Consider the following 21,066-nt stretch of genomic DNA (forward strand, 5'->3'; position numbering starts at 1 on the left):
ACGATTCCTTTTTTCCCTTTCTTGAAAAAAACACCTTTGGATGAAGGTTCACGGGGTGAAAGTCATCCGGCGCGTCACGGACCAAACGAAAGTCCTTGCTGGGAGAAGCTGCGGCAACCTCCCCTCGAGGACGGTCTTTCTAGGCATCACCGATGGATCATCTCTATCTCTACAGACTAGCCCGACGGCATGTTCCCCCAGGACGGGATGTATCCGACCCGGTGGTGTTGTTGATGGAGCATCGCCGACGCCGGAGCTGGTTCCTGTGCCAGCACCTCTTTGGCGGTCTCCGTACCTCACGATCATCTGATCACACTGATACAGGCACACGTCTGTCAAGACTGACCAAAGCGTGTCCCGGGGAGTTTAGAGAAAACATGTTCTTGAACCCTCACGGGCCGATAGACAGCTGAACGAGCTGCGGGCACCTCGGAACGACATTGGGCCTCGTACCTATCTATCTACAGGCCGTGTGTAGAGCGGACTCCGTGTAAGTTGTGCAAAGGACATCGCAAAAGACAAGATGATTCTTCAATTAACAGCACTCTGGACATCACATTCAGGTTTTACAGTAGCACGCGGACTGCTGAGGAACTGCTCTCGAGTTATGTGTGACATGGGGGCAAAAGACTCAGACTATCGTTTCGCCTCGGGGGTTGTTGAGACAGACCAGCAAGGCCACGAGAGTGGAATCTTCATCAAAGAGACCGGGGGGGAGCAAGCGAGTCTCGAAAGCATCTGGTAAAGGAGTCTGCCTATCTACGATCCCGCACGAGGTTATGGTCCCCGGGTTTCAGGTCCTAGACTGGACGAATTGTGTCATGCAGCAGTGCAGAAACCAGCCTCGAGCCATGTTGCCTGGATGAATGAGCTTCACCGGGAAACCCAGCCAGTCCATCACGAGCAGCCCCTATCCACCTTATTTAGGGCACTTTTCACACGCATGCGATATGTGCGACAGGAGCAGGCTGAGTCCGCAACCAGATATACACATCTCAGGCGGCTCAGCCCTGTTGGACGCCCGCCTACCTCCCTCTTTCCCTCCCCCTTGTAAGGCAGACTATTTATTTCGAGACAGCCGCAGCCTGAGATCCGGGCCGAAGGGGGTGCCTTTGCCAGGTCCTGCACTCTTCGGACATTGGACGGGGGGCACGAGGCTGACGATGAACATGGGCGAAACCGGGAGGGAGCCGCAAGAGGCCGAAAGGGCAAGCAAGGCGAATGCGAACGCGAGGCGCGCAATAGAAAAGGCACGGCTGTTTTTTTTGTTTTTTTTTTTGTCTCTGCCCCCTTCCCGCCCCCTGAAGATTGGACGTCAGGTTTGATCGTCTGTTCCGGTGGCCCGGGCCAGCTCGGCCTGCCTGGTCTTCTCACTTCTGCTTGTTTGTCTTTGTGTATCCCGGCGTCGGCCTTCGACGCCACGAAACTGCTGAACGGCGAGGCGAAAAAGGGGAGAAGGGAGGAGGAGGAAGGGAGCAACGACGCCTGTCAGGACAAACAGCTCCGGCGAAGCGGGGGGTCAACAAGTTTGTCACAATACAGCCCGGCCCAAGGAAGAAAAGAAAGACCAGGGAGAGGAAAAAAAAACCCCCGCGGCGGCAGCAAACTGTCTTCTTTCCTAGGTAAACGACGTTCAAGTGAACCTCAGGTGAGCGGCGGCAAGATGCAGAGCTTGAGTTTCGCACTGGACGCTTATCCTCGGTCGTAATTCATGGGTGTTGATGTCCAGAAGAAAAACCCCGAGAAAAACAGAGAAAACCCCCAGAAAAAAAGTTACACAGAGTGCGATGCGACCAAAGGACGAGGCAGTATCCATGGTCGCACAGGACAGCGCCGGTGCCGACATGAATCGCAGGTTTAGATAGAGTAGCATGCAAGCTGCAGGACGGGCGACGGGATCCACGATGGAGGAAGATGCCGACTTGCATGGTGGACTTGGTTGGTTGGGTGAGAGTTTGAGAGAGGGGGGTTGAGGGTGAGGGTGAGGCTGCGGTGGAACAGCCAGGTATCACGATGCCGCCGTGGCACCGCGCCGGACGGGCGACGCGCTGCATGTCACGATGCAGGCGGCCGAGATCTACGGTGGTGTTGAGGGGGAGTAAGATGAGGGGGTTGTGTTACGGCGTCGGCCGTGGCCGGTAGTGCCGAACGGGGACGGCGGGGGGCCTTAATCAACGAGGCGGGGGGAGGGCAGAAGGACGGAGAGGGCGGAGAGGGACCGGGGACGGGGAGGGGGGGGACTTGGATCGGACAGCCCTGCTGATGGTGATTGGTGATGATCTGCATGTTATTATTACCCGCAGTCAGGGAGAGATCGACGGGCAAGACCAAGAGAGTTTGGATCAGGTAAGGCAAGGCATTGGCTGGTTGGTCGGCAGATAGGGCACCAAAGGACGCGCGCATCGCTTCCATGACTTTCATGATCCATATGATCCATATGCTCCATCACCCATCACCCATCATCACTCAAACCCCCCTGAGCCTTGCTTTGGCGGCCGACGACCTCGCAATGCGGCAACGTGACTGGCTGGCTGGCGGGCCGGCTGGCCTCATTCAGGAGAACGTTGGATGCAGCCCTGGAGTTTGGGCGCCGGATCGACGCGAGATGGACCCCGAACTCTCCTTAGGTTCAACTCTACAGACTACGGATACTGCCCGGAAGAAGTCTCGCCCAAGAAAAAGGCCTCAAGACTGGGGGGGGGGGGGGGGCCGTCTTGGCGACATAACCAAGTACGATGGATCTCAACTCGCTCTCAGTCCCGAAAAGGGGAAGAGGAATAAAATAAAATAAAATTTTAGAGTGCGCGCGGATGGTGATCAGCCAGCTACTCTCCCACTGGGCGTTGTATTCATTACGTTGTGCTTGCGCACGCCTGGGAAGACCAGACCTGATAGGCGCCGTAGGGCCGGTTGATCACAAAGGATCCAGGAACATCCCCAGACCAAACGACCAGACAGGGCGAGGGATGGATGACACAGCTGATGACGCCCCGTCGAGGGCCCCCCGTTGAAGGTTGGCGCCCGTTGGAATGCTCGCTTTGGCTGGCGGCTTTTTTAGCTTGGTCCCCTGATTTCCAACTCGCACGCCTCTTGAACCATTGATGGGCATCGACGCCCTCTCCCGTGGTATGCACTTTAGTCTCTCGGTGGACAGGGCAAGATCAGCGACAAGGCAGCTTGCTTGACGGCGCGTTAGAAAGCACCGCCTTGGCGCCAGGGGTGAGGTCATTGAACGGCGGGGGGACCCCCTCCTTGGGCGCGCACGCCGTCTTTCTCGCCGTGATGCTCTCGATGGGTGCTGCCCGTCCTCCACTCCAAGCACTGATGGAACTGTCTGACGGGGGCGGTTTGAGCAATAATAGCTCGAATGCCGGGCCCACGGGAAGAACAAAAAGAAGAAGGAGAAGAAGAAGGACAACAAGGGAAAGGAGCGTGTAACCCCCCTCCCCCCGGTTTTGCATACACGATACGTAACGCGCTTCGAGATTGGCGGCATGGACGGGACATGCAAGTGATCTGCGCGATGGGGAGGAACCAAGATGGATGGGATCGGCGGCGGCCGTCTGAAGGCATCGGCCGACGAGTCGCTGGCGTGGCTAGCCCGTCCCAAATATCCCAAGCAACAATAAAGAAAACCGAAATAAAAAAATAAAAATAAAAATCTGGCAAATCTGGCAAATCGCGGGATCCATCCCTCATCTGTCAAAGGGAGAGAGAGAGATGGGGGGGGGGGGTCCTCACCTTCTCTCTCTCCCTTTGATCTTCCTCGTGGCGATGATGGGTTTCAACGTTCCGACGGGCCGTGTGATGTGCGGTTTGTATGATATCACGGTCAAGATCAAACGACTCATCGAGATACCCCGCGATCTGCACCTTCTCTCCCCCCCATCTCCATCCCCCTTCCTCTTCTTTGTCTCATCGCGGCAGATTGATTTGACGTCGCGAAAATGGAGTGGCGCGAGTCGACCGGCCGTCCATGCTGGGGTTCTTTAGTGAACCGGGTCGGACGGTGTGTGTGTGTGTGTGTGTGTCTCGTCTTTTCGAGACCATCCGAAATCGAATCCTGCCCACTCAGGGGCGCAGGAGGGCCACGCAGGCAATCCGGATCTGCAAAAAACCTGCCAATGTAAAAATGCGCCATTTTTATTTTTATTTTTATTTATTTCTCCCGCATAGTTGTATCTGTATGGTGTGCTCCATGTTAAAGGGTTTGGGCGAGAGGGGGGTCCTCCCATCGTTGACCTTTCCATGCATCGCTGATACCGTCATCGCCAATCCTCTCCCTTGCGTGTGCCTCCACTCAACACGCACCTCATCCCACACGAGTCCCGAGGGAACATTCCATCTTGGCCCTCCCGCGGCACTGCCTCACGTATACGAGCGATGGTGTGGAGTTCATGAGGGCTGTGCTGGTCGCTTGTCGTCTTGTTCGAATGCGACCTACCCGTTTCACCCTTCAAAGAGAGAGAGAGAGAGAGAGAGAGTCATGGATGATGATGGGATGGATTTCCTATGGACAATGGGGGCGCCCCCATTGTAGCACGCAGACGCACACTGCCCAACAAAATCTGGGCGCCGGCGAATTATTTTGAGTTTGCTATTGACAAGTGTTTCGTTTGGAACGCCTCCGTTCCTGTTACCACCCGGCCCCTCGTTCGAGTGAGAGAACCTTCTTCACCGTGATGGGATCTCCCGGCCGGCTCCTCTGCCAAGTGGTCCGGCATCAACCTCGCGAGAGCCGCCTAGGCTGCAGAGCCAGGGCTGCAGAGAAGTCCGGGCGGGCCTCCATGCAAAGCATGCTGTAGTGAATGTATGGATATGGATACAGATACACACACTCACACTCACACTGCTGCTACCGTGTATACGTCCTGTACACCATCCGTACTCGACTGCCTGGTCCCGCGGACGGATGCAAGTGGCAACTTGACTGTTGGCTTGCATCCATCCTTGATCCAGCCCAGTCATGTCCGAGCCAGCCGGTGCGCCGCCATGTTGTAAAATGTGGACGCGTCAGGAAGTAAATGTAGGATCTTGTCTCCAATAGATTGCGCAACCTTCGTTTAACCCACTCACACCCCAACCATGTCGAGTTGCACCGACTGTAAGTGTGTAAACCATGTCTTCTGGTAGTGTGCAATGTAGTCCAGCTTTCTCGGCATCGTGGTCAATGCCAAATTGTCGACTGTGACTCGTTGCCGTCGCTGATCTATCATCCGAGTACCGGGGGGGCCGGCCGTCACTGACCGGGCTCGGTCGATGACGGGAGTTAGAGGGGTCCGTGGCCGGGGGAGCTGAGTCACTCTGCGTCTCGGGCGGTGATTTGCTAAGAACGCTACGACGACCATCTCTCCGTTGGCTTGCCCGTAGTGTCACTGTCCCCCGAGTCTGCCCATGACGGCCGGCTCAATACGCACGCGTATCTGCTCTATCTGATCGTGGCGCCATTTGTCAGGCGCGACAGCCTCGGTTTCGAGAGTTCTAGACCGTCGCTGCGCTCAGTCCCTGGTCCTGTGCTTCCATGGCAGCGCCTCGTCGTCACGGGGGCTCAACTTGGACCCTCGAGACCCCGAATGCCGGGTGTCCTTTCACAACGCGCCTCATGGAACGCGAAGGCCGTGAGCACCGGCATTGGCACCTGACCGCGAGGCCCGACGAGCACGGATCGACCATGGCATGCATGGCCTGCAGGGATAACTGCTCGCTGTCGTGGATGTGTTTTTGGTAAACAAACGTTGTGAAGTCCGTGTGCACCGTGAACTCGAGTGCGGCGGTTGTGACCGAGTATCTGTGTAAGCCGATCGCTAGCGCAGGCAATGCCATGAGACACTATTGGCAGAACCCAAACCGCGCTCACCTGAGCTGGGCAAATTTGACTCCCGGAGACTCAACATCATCAGTGACAAACAGGTTTGAGATGACACCCAAACAGGTCGTCCGACCGAGCCTCGCGAAGACAAGTTGCCGGGATGTTTCGGTGTAGATCTTACCCTCCCTGGTAATCGCGTATGTTCGGTCATTCGAGACCTGATTTTGCTTCTTCCCGTCGGGTTGCAAGGGAGGATCCCCTCCCCGCCACACTGGCGACCCGTGGCGTGCCAGACCGAGAACAGATTGCAATATTCCTAGCAGAGCAAAAGCAAGTACCCCGGGTCACGCGGGATGCCGAATCGTCAGAGGCTCGCTCGATCCTAGGGAGACTAAGGCTTGCAGATGGGGGGAAAGAGGGGGGGTGACTGACTTTGATTCGCCTGGTTATGTGGTTGTCAACCTCTTGGCTCGGTCGAAGGATTGCAAGAAAGGGAAAGAAAAAGAAAAAATTATGGGGGAGCAAAAGAAACGAAAGGTTAATTCGTCACGCAGCCAACAACGGTCTCCCTTCCCCTTGCGTTCGCTCGCCGTGCTTGGCTCCTGGAGAACAAGATTGCCATGTGGTTCAGGACGGGGCTGGCGTCGTTCGAGGGTTGCAATATTGCTTCCAAGAAAGTTCCATCTCACCGGCGGCGGTCCGTCGATTTCGGCCGACCCTTGTCGAGGGTTCGAGTCTATCGCCCTATGGCTGCCGTTAGCGTGCGGCTGGCTTGCCGTCATTCGTCTCTTCCCCGGTGAGGGTGAAGACTCATTTCAGTCGACACGGGGCCATGTGTTACGAGCTGCGTTCAAAACCGCCCGCATCGTTTTACTCCTGTCCGCAACCATGCCCAAGTCGCAGCATGATTTGATGAGCGCTGAGCCCTTCGTTCGGCCAAAGCTCCCTAACCGAAGGGGGGTGTATATGATCGGCTTATTTCGCAGGGGTCGCTAACCTGCAAGTCGCAGCTAGAGCAGAGAACAAAGAGCCGATGACATTGATCAAATGCCCCAGAGACTCTCGTCAAAGACTTGGGCAATCCGGGATGCCGGTTCACACCAAAGGGGGTCATCATCAAACAAGATATGGTACAGGTGGAAAAGCGGGCGTGCTGATTGGAGCCCACGCCGACGGGTTTACTCCCTAGTTGGGGCCAGCTCCCGACATAGCATGAATAGATCGGCCCCAAGAGTGACAGGTTGGCCTGGCCTCGCATGTTTGAGGTACGTTGCGTGCAACATCGGGCCGCGGGGGAGTCCAAGCTCGCGGCAGGACGAGGGCTGGGAATGGCTCGGGTTGTTGAAATGACCTGGGTCTGTGACTTCACGAAGCGTGCCGCGCCCGCGATCCAACGAGTTGGTACTTTGTACGAAAACGCTGGTCCGCCTCTCGAAATCAAGACCGTGGGGGGACTCCCTCGCTCCGGCGTGCCGAGCAGGAAATGACACTCACAATTATAAGTCTGAGATGGATCGAGTCTCGGCATCGTGAGCCGTGGCAGCCTCATCGTGATCCTGCGAGTGTCAAGGCGAAGGAAGAGTGAGACCAGCGTGACCAACGAGCTCTCGTAGTCTGACTGGCTATCGGACAAGAATGTATGGAGCATCTGTTATTCTCCGGGGCAAGAATGTTGCCCATCTGCTGAATAATGTTTCCGTGGAATGTTGGCTCGACCGCACTTGGTCTGGCTGGTGAAATTGCCAGATCGAGGCTACGTATACTCTGGAATGGGAGGCCCAGCTTGCCTGACGCGCCGCCGTAGATGTAGGGCCTTTCTCCCCGGGAGACTTGCATCCCATATGGGCCATCGCCTGGCTTGGACGGTCCAGGTGCCTTGGAAACCCAATCCAATGGCCGATTTCTTTGGACATTAGGCCCTTGACATCCAGTCGCCCTCGCAACCGAAGTGCCTCAACTCAATTCAATTGCCAGACGCATTCCCTGAAAGCATCACGACGACGCGATTCTGGGAGTACGTGTCCGGGCACGATAGAAAGTCGGCGGTGCTTCGTGGTTGGGCATCATCCTTTGAGCGGGATCGAGGACCGAGTGCTACACCATAACAACACCGTGTGCTTCTTGTGAAGTTGCCGTCAGATATCGTGATGTCAACCTTGAACCAGCAATGCCGAACTGAGCCAATCGGCAACGGTTGCGGGCTCTGAAGTCGCCGGGTTGCATAGCGAAAGGCCGGCGTGCAAGAGCCTCCATTTCCCTGGCTCACCTCACCAGCTTGGCGAATCAGATATCGTGAAGCGCAGCATCTCCAACTTCCGAGGGGGGGAAGGCAGCAGATAAGCAGTAGATAGAGCTGGAAGCACGGACGACAGCGTGGCTTCCGCGAGGAGGCTAGACCCGAAGCAGCAGGGGGACGAGAACGCCAATGTGTTGGAAGTCGAACACATGGCTAGATTGACGACCTCGCGGCGGAAGTGATGGGATGGCTTGCCGATTGCCCAAGACACTGGCTGGCGTGCTGCTTTCAACTGACGATTCACCAACCCTCTTTGGCCGGCTCAAGCAAGCCAACCCAAGCGGAGACAATTATGATCCGACATGAGGCCGCAAACCTGTCAGCACTGAGCCCTCTGTTGTGCTGTTGCAGCCGAGGGGACGGGACGCAGGGAGACTTTTTCAACGGGCGTATGCCGTGCGACTGCGCGCTAGACAAGGTCGAGGAAGAAGAAAGACAATGACGAGCTGGATGCAGTTGGCCAGGGACGGGTACTTCGCCAACGATCGTCGTTGTCGGTGAAATCATTTCCGTTCCTTGGCATGGCCGCCCTGAGATGTCGCCCTGCCAGCTCAGGGACCAAAGCGAGCAACTGTAGCCCCGTAGCAAGTGTACGGGCACGGTATCATAGCCTGCTGGGCAGTAAAGTAGCAGGGCAGGCACCGCGGAAGGCGGACGTTTGGTGCAGCCTTGATTTCGAACACGGAGCGGCATCGTGCCTCATCTAGATTGAGGGATCAGCAGACGAAGGAGCAGCCGCCCTTGTTTGGTGAAATGCGTTTCACAATCGAGACTGGTACACTGACTTGGGGGCTCGATGTGGGTTGGATAAATTGCTTGGGCGATTTGCGGGTTGCCCAGCACGGAGGGAGTCACAGACACAGACGGAGCTGAAGTTCGTGTCGCCAACTTGACGGGTTCCACGGCTGCTCCTTGGGCTTCTTGAGGCTGGGGCCGGTCTCGAGCGGCTGGAACACGATTGAGACCGACACATGCGGAACCGTAAGGGCCCTGTTGACTATGGATGGCGATCGAGCAAACGCGCCGGCGTAGTATGCGTATACGTACAGTAACCGTCCCTGGCACGACGGTCAAACATCAGGCAGATGGAAATTTCATTCAAGAAGGATCCTGCGTGGGGTCTTGTACATCGCGTGTCTCTGGCGGCCATAATCGTTTCGCCGTCAGCCAACCGCTCTCTCTCGTGCCGCTGGAGGTCGGTATAGGGGACTCTCGACGCGTATTGGTCTGCGCAAGATCTCATCATCCGATGGCGTGGACCACCTCCTTCATTACAGAGCAGTGGTGTAAGTACGGAGCACTTTGTACGTTATTCGATGGTGTACAAGGTACTTCGTACTTGGGGGACGGACGCAGTGGGTGCCTAGGGGAACGTATGCGTACCTGTGTAATGCAACACTGAGGCAATCGAGCATAGCACTGGGGCAGTGGGCCACCTGGTAGACAGGCAATAGTCTCTGTATTCGTACGTGGAATCTAGAGGACAGAGTGCGTGGAGTACTCTGTATCATGGCAGAAGCATACGTAGCGCGGCAGAGGGACGATTCCAGGGAGATTCGGCAGAGGAGAGAGGAGGTCGGGACCCGTCCGGATGCCGTAACCGTATGGTGTACGGATATGAAGCGAACAGGGGCCGGGACATGGAGCAGAGGACCGAGACTGGGACGGTACTCGGGGCGAGTGGACAGCGCATATTTGCAGGGTGGAAGATGGACGATGAGATCTGACAGATGCGCTAGGCTTAATAAAGCAAGCGTGGCCCGTAGCCATGTAGTTCCTGCAGACCGCTTGTTTCTTTTCTTGGAGCTGTGGCCTGAGGCATACATAGAGTCGAAGGAGGAGGCGCCGATCTTAAGCAGCCACGTAGAGAGAGGTTGGAACTTGGAACTGAACTACAGAGTGGCAGGAGCAGCTGGATGTGCCAGCCACAAGTCGACCGACCCGCCCGCACCTGCTGTCTCGTCTCCTGCTTCCTGCTTCCTGCGCCACTGCCATCTGTTGTGTGCCAGCCGCCACCTGTCTGCTGGCTCCTGCTCCCTTCCACCTGCTTCCTGCTTCTTGATGTGGCGCCCCCTCCCGTGATTGGCTCTTGGGGTTCCTGTTTGCCGTGCTGTGATTAGGCAGGAGAGAGAGAGAGAGGCAATGTTGCAAGGAAGGAAGCACAGACACTGTTCCTGCCTTCCCTCGATCGTCCTCGCCCCTGCGCTGCTTGGTCCGCAGAGACATTAACAATCTTCACATCACAGTCATCGCTTGCATCACGGCGACACTCACTAAGCATTTGTTCTATTCACGCCGTACGGATACTCTGTACGCTATACGGCATGCCGCCTCTTGCTCTGGCAGCTGCAGGACGAATACTTTGCACAAGACTGTTTCTCGCGTTTTGACCCCGCAAGCGCCTGCAGTTGGATTGAAGCTGCGCGGTTGCCCTCAAGATAGGATGTTCTGGTCTAAACGCAGCGCATCATCAAACATGCATGGCAGCAGCAGCTTTGAATCAGATCCCCGACTGGCCACCGTCATTCACGGCTGGGTGAACAGACAGACCCAAACTCGCCGGCAGTACAGACTATCAGACGTGCCATACCCGATGCCAGATGCACCGCGGCACCAAGCCAAAGTAATGATACTCGTTACTACGGACCAAGGACTGGGCCTGGACTAGATTGCCGTGGCTCAGCACCACCATCTCCATCGTACGTCACAGAATCCCGTCGAAGCCCTTCTCATCACCAAACCGAGATGATCACCTCCGTTCGTTGACTCTTGAGCCGCCAATCAACTCGCCTCGTTCAGAACAGTGGTATCATGGCGCGCCGCGCTCATATCACCACCAGATTCGACAAGAGGGCCGCCAATCTGCTGAGCGACAATCCCGCGGCCCATCGGTGGGCACCAAGAACCTGAGAAAACACAGGAGGCAACCCCAGGAGATGATGGGGCCACCGGGGAGGGAGATGCCTACACTACCCAACTACGGAACACCTTTACAAGCCGTCTGTACCACCGGCGACAAAGTTGGGGACATCATGACATGCAACTGGGTGCTGCACTGCATCGTGAACCGCGGGCGCCATGCTACATCAGGACGCCCGAAATTGCCCATTGGGCCGGCGAGACCAGCCTTTGGCATTTGCAGGCCTTTCTATGGGTCCTCCACATCATGATCCATCATAGCTCCATCGTCGACAGCCTCACTCGTCGGGAACTCGCGCCCGGGGTCCCCTGTTCCAGCGGTCCGTCACACGTTAGTCGTTACGAGGTGTGCGAGGCTGCCCTCACTATTCAGTCTCGGTCTCAGGCTCTCTTCGCTCCCTTGCCTGCCTGTAGCCTCCTCCTCAGACCTCAGACCTCACTCAGTCTTTGGCTGGCCCCGCATAAGTGGTACACTACAGACTAGAACGGCACCAGATGCTCGCCGAACACCTCATGCATCATCCAAGTCATCCACTCGCCCAGTCAAGAGTCGAGACCTCTCGCACTCGACATCAACCTGACCTTTAGCCTGCACCGCTACACCGAATCGACACTCTCCTCCGTGGCCTCAGGCGACAGTGCTTCAACATCCCTTGCCCTGACAGCAAATCAGACACCCGATAGACCCTCCCCGTTCCGCCCGTGTGTCGCTCCGAGCCACACAGACGTGCAGTCTCGCTGCAAGACGCATGCACCACGCACATCCAACGCAGCGTTGCGGCGCTCGTGGGCGTCCCCCCTTCTCTTCCAGCCCGGGGGGTTTCTCGCCCTCACTCAGCTGCCCGCATGCTCACAGTGATATCCACTTTTTTCCGGTCAAGGAACGCAATCCTGGCCCAACCTTTCAAACGGTCGTTCCTAATCTCGGGCCCATGTGCGACCCATGACCACGTTGGCCAGCGTCTCTGGGATTCAAAGGGCAAAAAGGCCCTTCCAGAGGCAATCCGAATCTTGTTCCTTTGCCGGCCCCTGCCTTCGACTCCACCCTCGCTGAATCCAGGCTCTGCTCCTATGCTGCTTCGTCTCCGGCCAAGCTGTCTGTCTGTCTGGGTCTATAATGGATACCGGGTGGAAACAACTCGAGGGGCATTGCGGCGCTCGTACTGAAATCTGATGAGACAGGCCCGGCTTGATCGGCCACGGCGGCCCACGGCGGGCCAAAGTCCCTTCACCGATACCCTCCCCTCCCTGCTCCATCATCGGACCTGCCGCCAGCAAACACAGACAACACAGCCCAGGCTTGTTGGAACTCCCTAGGCTGATGCAGTGGTGTCGTCTAACCTGCACAATATGCTTCAGTTGCAACCACGGCGGCCCCTCGAGTACTAGCGCGACCGAGAGTGTGGTATCGATGTGAAGACATTTCACCACACTCAACTAGACCGTCGTGCACTCACCCAGCCATTCACAGTGACTCGAGAATGGTCGACGTTGGGGGGTGGTGTAGCCAGTCAGCTCGTCACCGACTAGCGGCCCTGTGGTCCTATGCATCAGGATCGCGAACACGATTCGTTGGACCGTGGCCGCTTACAGTTGTCAAACCTCTCTGCCCCTTCCACTTCCTCTATCTCGTTTGACGCAAGCATCTATCTAGGCCGGGACGTAGCGGCGGCTGATCTGGTTGGGGAAGCCTTGTCAACCAATCATTCCGCTACGACTGATCTGCGCAAACTGCAGATGAGAGGAGCGGTGCAGCCACAGGGCCTAGGAGAAACTGTGTGCGAAGTACCCTACACCCCAAAAGTGTACAAAGAGACCTGCGACCAGCGGCGCCCGCATACCTGAATGGGAAGCGATGGGCAGCCAGTGAGCCAAGCAGCAGCCGTGGTACGGCATTGATCCGCCGCCAGCCTGCGAGGCAGCTTCTGCAACAGAAAGCCTGCCGGCCACCGGATACCACACTCATCGGCTCCTGGGACTTCATGCAAACAGTTTGCCAAGCGCCACACAGGTTCTGACCTTCTTGCTCCGAGGCCATGGTAGTGAACCAATCAGCCTTTGTTCCGTCTAGGCATTCCCAAGTGCTCGCCCCGTTCCCCCGTGTTGCCGTGTCAGCAACATCAACGCCAATGCGATGATTTGCAACTCCGAAGTTCACACGCGGCATTGACGACGATGTTGGATGGTTTGCCGACAACGACGACGACAACAACAACAACAATAATAATAACAACAGGGCTTGCAACAAGTCATATGTGTACAACAGCACATATAACTTGCATCGCTCGGCAGGGCCTAAGTCGCGGTGGAGCACCTGGTGTCTCATTCCATCATGTTTCGACCGCACTTCCATGCGCGATTCTAACATTCTCAAGGCTGTTTTTTGGTCAGCTCATAATCTTTAGCGCCAGACAACCTGGCAGGAAAACGGGCACATTCGCCCTGCGGCAAATGACAGCACGGGGCAGGTTGAAGGCAGAAGAAAAAGAAGAAAAGAAACTGCCCATCTCCCAAGTCAGAGGGCGAGCAGCCAGCAGAGACCAACATGAGCACAAGGCCCCTCCTTCTCCCCCCATTCGACGGGGGAGAGAAGGAAAGTGAGTGAAAGGGCAAGGAGCAAGTGACAGACTGTGTTCGCTCCATCGTCAGGGTCATCCCATGCATTACGTGGGCTAGTTTGGCGACGACTCACGCACGCCCCGTTTCTTCGACACCCACCGGCCATCCGTTTCGTCTGACACACACTCAGCCAGTAACCGCAGCAGGGGTCGATGGAGCTCGGCTGGGGGTGATGGATGAGAGTCATCACAAAAGACCACATACGCACACACACGCGCGCACTCGGTCTGTCACACCCCCCATCACACCCTCACCCCACCCCCCCTTGGGACGGGGCCACTTTACCTGGTGCGTCAGACAATACCTGCTCGTATATTGCGCAGAGTCGCCAATCAACGATGCTAGCGTCTTCCTAGCGGCTGTTCTGACTGCTCCAACAGAGAAACTCTGCTGGTCACTCGCCCACCCCCTCGTCTTGCATCGACCCCCCCACCTCACGTCTCTTTCTCACACCCTCTTACACCCTTCACGCCCTCTCCCTCCAAAAGCCAGCTCTCAAGCCTCAGGCCCTCACTCAACTCTAACCCACTGGCCTGCCGCTCACGTCGAACTCAAGAATAGATGGTGCATTAGTGGGCCCATGGCTAAGACATGGCAAGCTGTCCATCCTTGTACTGGTAATGTCGAAGACGACCGGCCCCCCCCCCCTCCCAAGAGCCACCGTCAATGGTGGATGCTCCACGCAACACACGCCTTTCGACATGGGTACGTAGCGCTAGCATCATTTCGCCTCGTTCCTCATCGGGGTGGTGGCAGTCATTATCAACCACCCATATCCCACCGTCGTGCAGCTGGGCAGAACTCATTTCGAGAACATCAACCACCAACACCTTCTTCACCACGCTCCTTCCTGTCGACTTCTCTTACACCTCATCACGATCCTCGGAAGCACTGGATTCTCAAGTCGCCCTTCACCCTCCGACCAACCGACCCCCAACTTTGACCAACCTCACCACCACGCTCTTCCCATCCCCGGCGACAAGTACGTGTTTGACTCGTTGATTCGACGTCTTGCACTCTCCGACATATCTCTACTCGATCCAAAGGACTATCAACCCGTTTGGCCATAGGACATTTGCCCAGGATTTGCTTTTGGACTCCCAGGACATTACACGACCCAGAGGACACAAAGGCCGTTTCTACTTTTTTTCTTATCTCTTCCTAGTATCTTCTCTACGTTCGGATCTCGCCCTCGAGACCCAGACCCAGACCGCCAGAGAAAAAGGATTCCCATTTGGACCCGCAGAAATCACATAACATGCAGCATGTATCAGGATTTGGCTATCCCACTCCCCCCGCTTCGCCGGTATACGACAGCACAAAGTGCTCGATCCAGCAGCCCATCACAACAGCACCCCACTGCCAGGCACGATACATCCCGTTGACGCCGGAGGAGAGGCTAGGAAGATTCCTCGAGGGCAAGTTGCAGTTGACGACCATTCTGGGAACCGGCGCTTATGGCGTCGTCTACTCCGCCGTGGATGTCAAGACCGGAGTCCGTTATGCCGTCAAGTGTCTCAGCAAATTCAACCCAGACGGAACCCCATTGGATCGTCGACAGGTTGCCTTCCAGAACCGGGAGATTCGTCTGCACTACTTGGCCTCGGCCCACCCCAACGTGGTGTCGATGCTGAAGATTGTTGACGACCCGGACTGCATTTATGTTATCTTGGAATATTGCCCGGAGGGTGACTTGTTTTTCAACATCACCGAATGTGGTCAGTATGTTGGGAACGACGCTCTCGCCAAGAGAGTCTTCCTCCAGATCTTGGATGCTGTTGAACACTGCCATTCTCTGGGAATCTACCACCGGGATTTGAAGCCGGAGAACATTCTCGTGTCGGACCACGGAGAGACCGTTAAGCTCGCCGACTTTGGCCTCGCAACCTCATCTGACCGGTCTGAGGACTACGGATGCGGCTCAACATTCTACATGAGTCCAGGTAGGCATTATTATTCCCCCGGAACCTTTTCCTATTCCTCAAGCCCCCCCACCCCTCCCCAAACCTCGAACACGACTGACAGTTTTCTTTCTTTCCTCCCAATTTAGAATGCTTGGACCACTCAGCCCGTAGACCTTTCTACTTTTGCGCCCCCAATGATGTCTGGAGTCTCGGAGTCATCCTGGTCAACCTCACTTGTGGACGCAACCCATGGAAGCAAGCCTCTTTCGAGGACTCTACCTACCGGGCTTACACCCGGTGCCCGGAGACTCTGAAGAGCATCCTCCCAGTGTCGGATGAACTGAACGACATCTTGGGAAGGATCTTCGCCCGGAACCCGGACCAGAGGATCACCCTGTCCGAGTTGAGGGCCAGGATTCAGACTTGCTCCAGGTTCACCATCCCGGCGATGCCAACTTCCGCCTTCCCGACACCCCCGGCTTCGCCCGACCACACCACTGAATACGTTACTTGCAAGGACACGATTGTCGACGACTATGACAACGCTCTCTCGCCCGCCTCGTCTTCCTCAGACGAAGGTTCTACATGTTCCTCGGACGACGGCTCACTCACCTCGAGTGGCTCAACTATTGACGACCTTGACGAGGAGTTCCTCCAGGAACAACAGGAGGCAATGACATGCCACGCCCAAGTCTTTGAGCCAGAGGATCCTCGGACGCCCTTCTTTCCCGCTCAGGAGTTTGTTCCCCAACAGTACACTGGACCTGTTCCGTCACCGGTAGCCGGACATCAGGAACCCCCCCTTCACTCCCACATGTCCGCACCTGGTCCTATGCCAGTTCAGGTTCAAATGCAGGCACCGAGCTGCCCGTCAAAGTCCTTCGTCCAGTTCTGGTGGGGAGACTTGTTGAAGTATGCTCAGCAGGCCCCTGCTATTCATCCTCACGTCCCATTCCACCACCAGGTTCCGATCTTCTCTCATCCTCAAGGCTGCTACTAGTTAGCCATCATATCCGTTACGTTCCGCCAGTCTGTTCACAGGATACCGTCCATGCGCCTATCCCGGATTGCTTTGGCGAATCATACCAGCAACGACAACGCCTAATCACACCAAACGTTTAACCCATGGATCGGACGACCCCATGAGGATACCTAATTCCGTTATGAGATATGTGGACCACATTTTGCAATTGGATTACCAGCGTGGAACAGGATCTGTTCAAAAGCTCAGCGAAAAAAAAAGGTCCGGAACTTTTGCTTTTATTTCAACTTCTCTCTCGCCCGCCCTCTTCTCAGAGGCGTGGTGGCTGTCTTATTTTATGTCTTGTTCTTTCATGTCATTTCAGCGCGGAGTTGGGACTTGGAAAGATGATCGGGGATGGTCTATTACTACTTTGTTATGGATAGCCTAGGGGTGCATATCAGGCGCAACGGGATAAAGAGATGGGAAACAGGGTTTTCTTGGTTGGAGTTCCTTTTATTTTCAGGGAGACTTGGGGCATTCGATTCTAATGCATCCTCTGGAGCGCAAGCACCCAAGAGGGTCTGCTTTGCATGGCTTCCTGTTTCGAGTCATCAGACGACCCCATCCTGCTTCTGGGTTCTCAGTAAGGGGGAACAAGGCCATTTCACCAGGGTGCTTGAGCGAACATTGGGGACAGGCGAAGACGCCGAATTCGCGAAGACGCGAGAGGAAAACATGGTTTAGACAATACCAGGGCTAAAGAACCCGATATCTCGCCGCGAGTCTGTTCGCACGAGGAAGACTCTTGCGGAGTCTGGGGACAGGAAACAGCAACAATATGCTGTTTTCTTTTTGAATACAAACATTCAAAAAACACATACAAAACTGTTCTGTGTGAGACGATCTGGGGAGCTAATAGTGGAAGCAAGTATTATGAGTGCCCCAAAGCTTGCGAAATAATCAATGAAGGTGTGTCAGGATGAACGATCTTCCCCAAATTCACACCTTTCAGTTGGGGTTGGTTTTCTATTCCCTTCCTTTCTCCCACCTTTGCGGAACTTATTTCTCCATTTTCGCAATGCCGCATTGGGCCGACTTTCCAGAACGTCTCAAGTTGTTCCTGTCCGGGTTTGCGTGAGGAACCTCTGACAACTCTGAGCGAGTGATGGATGCATGTTTGCAATTCCCGTCCATCAAAGCCCCCCTCTACTCCCACGTATTACCCTGCGAGGCGCGTCTTGATGAGCTGCGGTGCAAAACCTAGTCGGCAGAAACAAACCATTTTCTCCCGTTTTCACTTGATGACAGAGCAGCCGCTGCTTTGGTGGTAGGATGCCGTAGCTTTTTGTCCCCTGCCCCCCCCCCCCATTGAGAAACCCCAAAGAACGAGGGACGGCGAAGAGCGAAGAGCAGCGGGCGAGGTCCCCGGAGACACACACACACACATCCTCCCACAACTGGGAGGGCGGGCTGCGTCACGGATCCGCGGGTGATCCACACTCCAATCCTAGAGATGTGTTACTTTGCTGACTGACTGACCGAAGCCCCCCCGGGGCGTTCGGCTCGCAATCGAAACCCGGGGTTTCGTTTTCGCCAAAGGGGAAGAGAAAGAAAAGGGCATATTAAGATTCTGAATAGTCAAGTGCGATGATGTGAGCAAAGCCTCAGCGGTAAGAGATGCAACATTGAGGAACGCCATGGCACACGGGGCACGGCACAAGCATAGCATTAGCACATAGTACGGCACAGCACTGATGGACGCACGCGCGCACATTCCAAGCGTACGATCAGAAGGGACATATTGACGTGGTGGTTCCCACTGCAGGAGTCCAGGAGGAGGGGGGGAAAGGCAGGGCTGTCGTGCCTCTCTCCTCCGAAGAGGGGAGGTTGATTGGTTGGTGGGATATGTGGGAAAACGGTCATCGTTCGCCCTGTTTTTTCTTTTCTTTTCTTTTTTTTCTTCTTTTTCCTTTTGGAGTGCCTCCCCCCCCGTCCATTCGGCAATGAAATCAACCCTGTCTCCCACCTTGTCTCTCTTTTGCGCCGGGTCCTCAGGCCGGCTCTACCGTGTGGGCGGTAGAGACCACCACCACTACTACCACTTGGGTGAATGCGTCTGGACATCAAAGACGATGATCACTCTGTGGGTCTAAAGTGGAGAGGGAGAGTCGATGAAGCGGTTGTCGGGTCCTTGGGCTTTCGGTTAGCTGGTTTTAATATCCGGTACGGATACTCTACTCACCCATGTATACTGCGTGGGGTTATATTGACTGTGTCATTGTTTATTGTTTCTACTGGCCTTGCGGGTTATTTTTCCCCTTCTTTCCTTGTTCCACATGTGACCTTTTGGGTTTAGTGGGCAGGGAAAAGGATAAAACATGGATCCATATGTGAGCGTTCCCTCCTCCCTTCTCCGGTACAATTATTATTCAGCCAAAGAGAAGGCGAAGAGGAAGAAGAAGAAGAAGGTTGAGCCTTGATCGGAACCGGGCTCGTGCTTCAGTATACCTCCCCGCCCGCCCTGGATCCTTGGATGCGAGGTGTCATGTCGCACTCAACCAACCGGGGGTTGGAAGAGCGAGTCCGGGAAGAAGGTGCCGGGATTCAACTAGCAGACTGGCTGGGTAGCGTGACAGGCGGAAGGAGGATGCAAGTTGGCGGCATGTTTGCGCCGTTGTCACCTTATTACGCATGCGGCACAACCTCAGAAGGGAGGAAGAACAGGAAGAAGTGACAGGGCGAGATAGGGACGCCTCGGGCGTTGAGTGGTCTGGCACTTTGGGAATGGAGGTAATGTGTGTGTGTGTGTGTGTGTGTGTGTGTGTGTGTGTGTGTGTATTGTGTGTGTGGAGATGGGTTTGGTTGGTCTTGGGGGGACTCGGGTGGTGGAGGTGCATCCATCATCTTCCATTGCGATGAAGTGGATGTAGCGCCACACTCTACTTGTGCTGCTTTCCGACGAGAACGCTAACGCATGTATGTGTTTTCGATCAAGGAATATGGGCTCGGGTCTTGGGTGAGCACTGAGCAGCACCTTCAGTTTCAACAAGTGCAACTTCTTTAGTCAAGGGAGGGGGGGAGTTGCAGAGTTGTGGTGTAAGTATGGGGTGGTCGTCTTGGCGAGGGCTGATATGGTTGATGGAAGGGCCGGTTTTGACTTTTTCGGCCTTTTTTTTTTTGGTTTGGTTGGAAGTGCAGGGAACGATTGGGATGACATGTCCGTCCGTTCCGCGCCTGTGACAGCAGAGGTGCAACCGGACGAGAGATGGCGAGAGATGTTTGGGGGGGGGGGGGGGGGGGGGGGGGGATAGAGAGAATGACCAACCCACAAAGGGCATTCATGCATGCATGCATGAATCGAAATGGGCAAGGCGGGAAAGGCCACGACCACAGCCATCGGCGAGAAACCACGCGGGAAAAAAAAAGCCAAGACCCGATTAGAGGGGGGCGGGGGAGAGAAAGCGAGAAAGAGAGAGAAAGGGCCATGAAAGACGGCGCCAGAACGGGGTTAGCTTGCCATGTGTGTGTGTGAGATGTTTCTGGGCTACGTTCGGCATGACGATGATGGGCAACAAGAAAGAGGCAGCGCACTAGACGAATGAGGGCTGTTGGTTTCGCCCGGGAGGCCTTACCCACGATCGGTGGATGGTGAATGGTTGGGGTGGAGGGAAGGGGGGCGGAGACGGGTTGTTTGTTGTGTGGTAGTAGTGGACGGCGTATGCCATTCCTCTTCCAGGTTTGGAGAATCATCTTTCTCCCTACGCTTGGCACTTGCTAGGTGGCTGGTCTTGAGTAAGCCTTCCTTGGTATGGGTGGGTGGCATGGGGAATATCGGCCGATATATCATGCTTGGACCATGAGAGGTGCAAAGCCACTAGAGTGGTGGCACTCTAGAAAGATGCCGGACTTTTTGACGAAGCCGACGACCTCCGCCTCTTGAGGTCGGACGGGGAGCCTTGTACGGCGGCGGCGACGGCGGCGGCGTCTACGGCCACCGGGAGGGATTGGGTAGGTGTGGAGCTCACATGGTGGGAACTTCGACCATCAAGTCTTCAGATTCGGGTTTCTGAGTGAGGAAGAAACAAAGAGGGGGGAAGAGAGTTTGAACTCTCCGTCACTTGACGGGAAGGATGGTGGACATATTCAGCATGAAGCTTGGCACTGTTTCTCAAGAGGGACCCATACATCCCAACCATCCATCCATCACCTTCCAACCTTGCCCTTGACTTTCCATATTCGAGGCCCCCGACAGTACAGTACGATGTATGTATCCCACCCTGGATGGTGTTCGACCGGGCTGTTCCCCGGGATTGCGATGAGGACAACCCTATCTTCCCATCTTTTGCGTGGTGTTCTCTTGACAGCTAAGAGCCAAGAAGTGTGTTTGACTTGTGACAGAGTTTGACCGCGTTTTGCAATGGAGAAGACAGGACAAGGGGGGTGGGGGGGGGGGGGGGGGGGGGGGGGCGGTCCGTTATTCTGCCTGCACTTGTTGCCGATCATTGGGACCGCAAAAAGAAGTTGAGCTTGTTGTCTGTGTGTGGGCACACCTGGC

General features: G+C 55.7%; 1 protein-coding gene across 1 annotated transcript; it reads left to right on the top strand.

Annotated features, from left to right (window-relative positions):
• Positions 1–14,901: 14,901 nt before the first annotated feature.
• On the top strand, positions 14,902–16,547 carry CH63R_11435 (Ran1-like protein kinase; the record flags this gene model as incomplete). The annotated part of the gene is made up of 2 exons (XM_018306409.1): positions 14,902–15,586; positions 15,694–16,547. The coding sequence occupies 2 exons, from the start codon at positions 14,902–14,904 to the stop codon at positions 16,545–16,547; spliced, it is 1,539 nt and encodes a 512-aa protein (XP_018153250.1).
• Between the last annotated feature and the right edge of the window lie 4,519 nt (positions 16,548–21,066).

The sequence above is a fragment of the Colletotrichum higginsianum genome, chromosome 8, assembly GCF_001672515.1.
Source record: "Colletotrichum higginsianum IMI 349063 chromosome 8, whole genome shotgun sequence".
NCBI lineage: Eukaryota > Fungi > Ascomycota > Sordariomycetes > Glomerellales > Glomerellaceae > Colletotrichum > Colletotrichum higginsianum.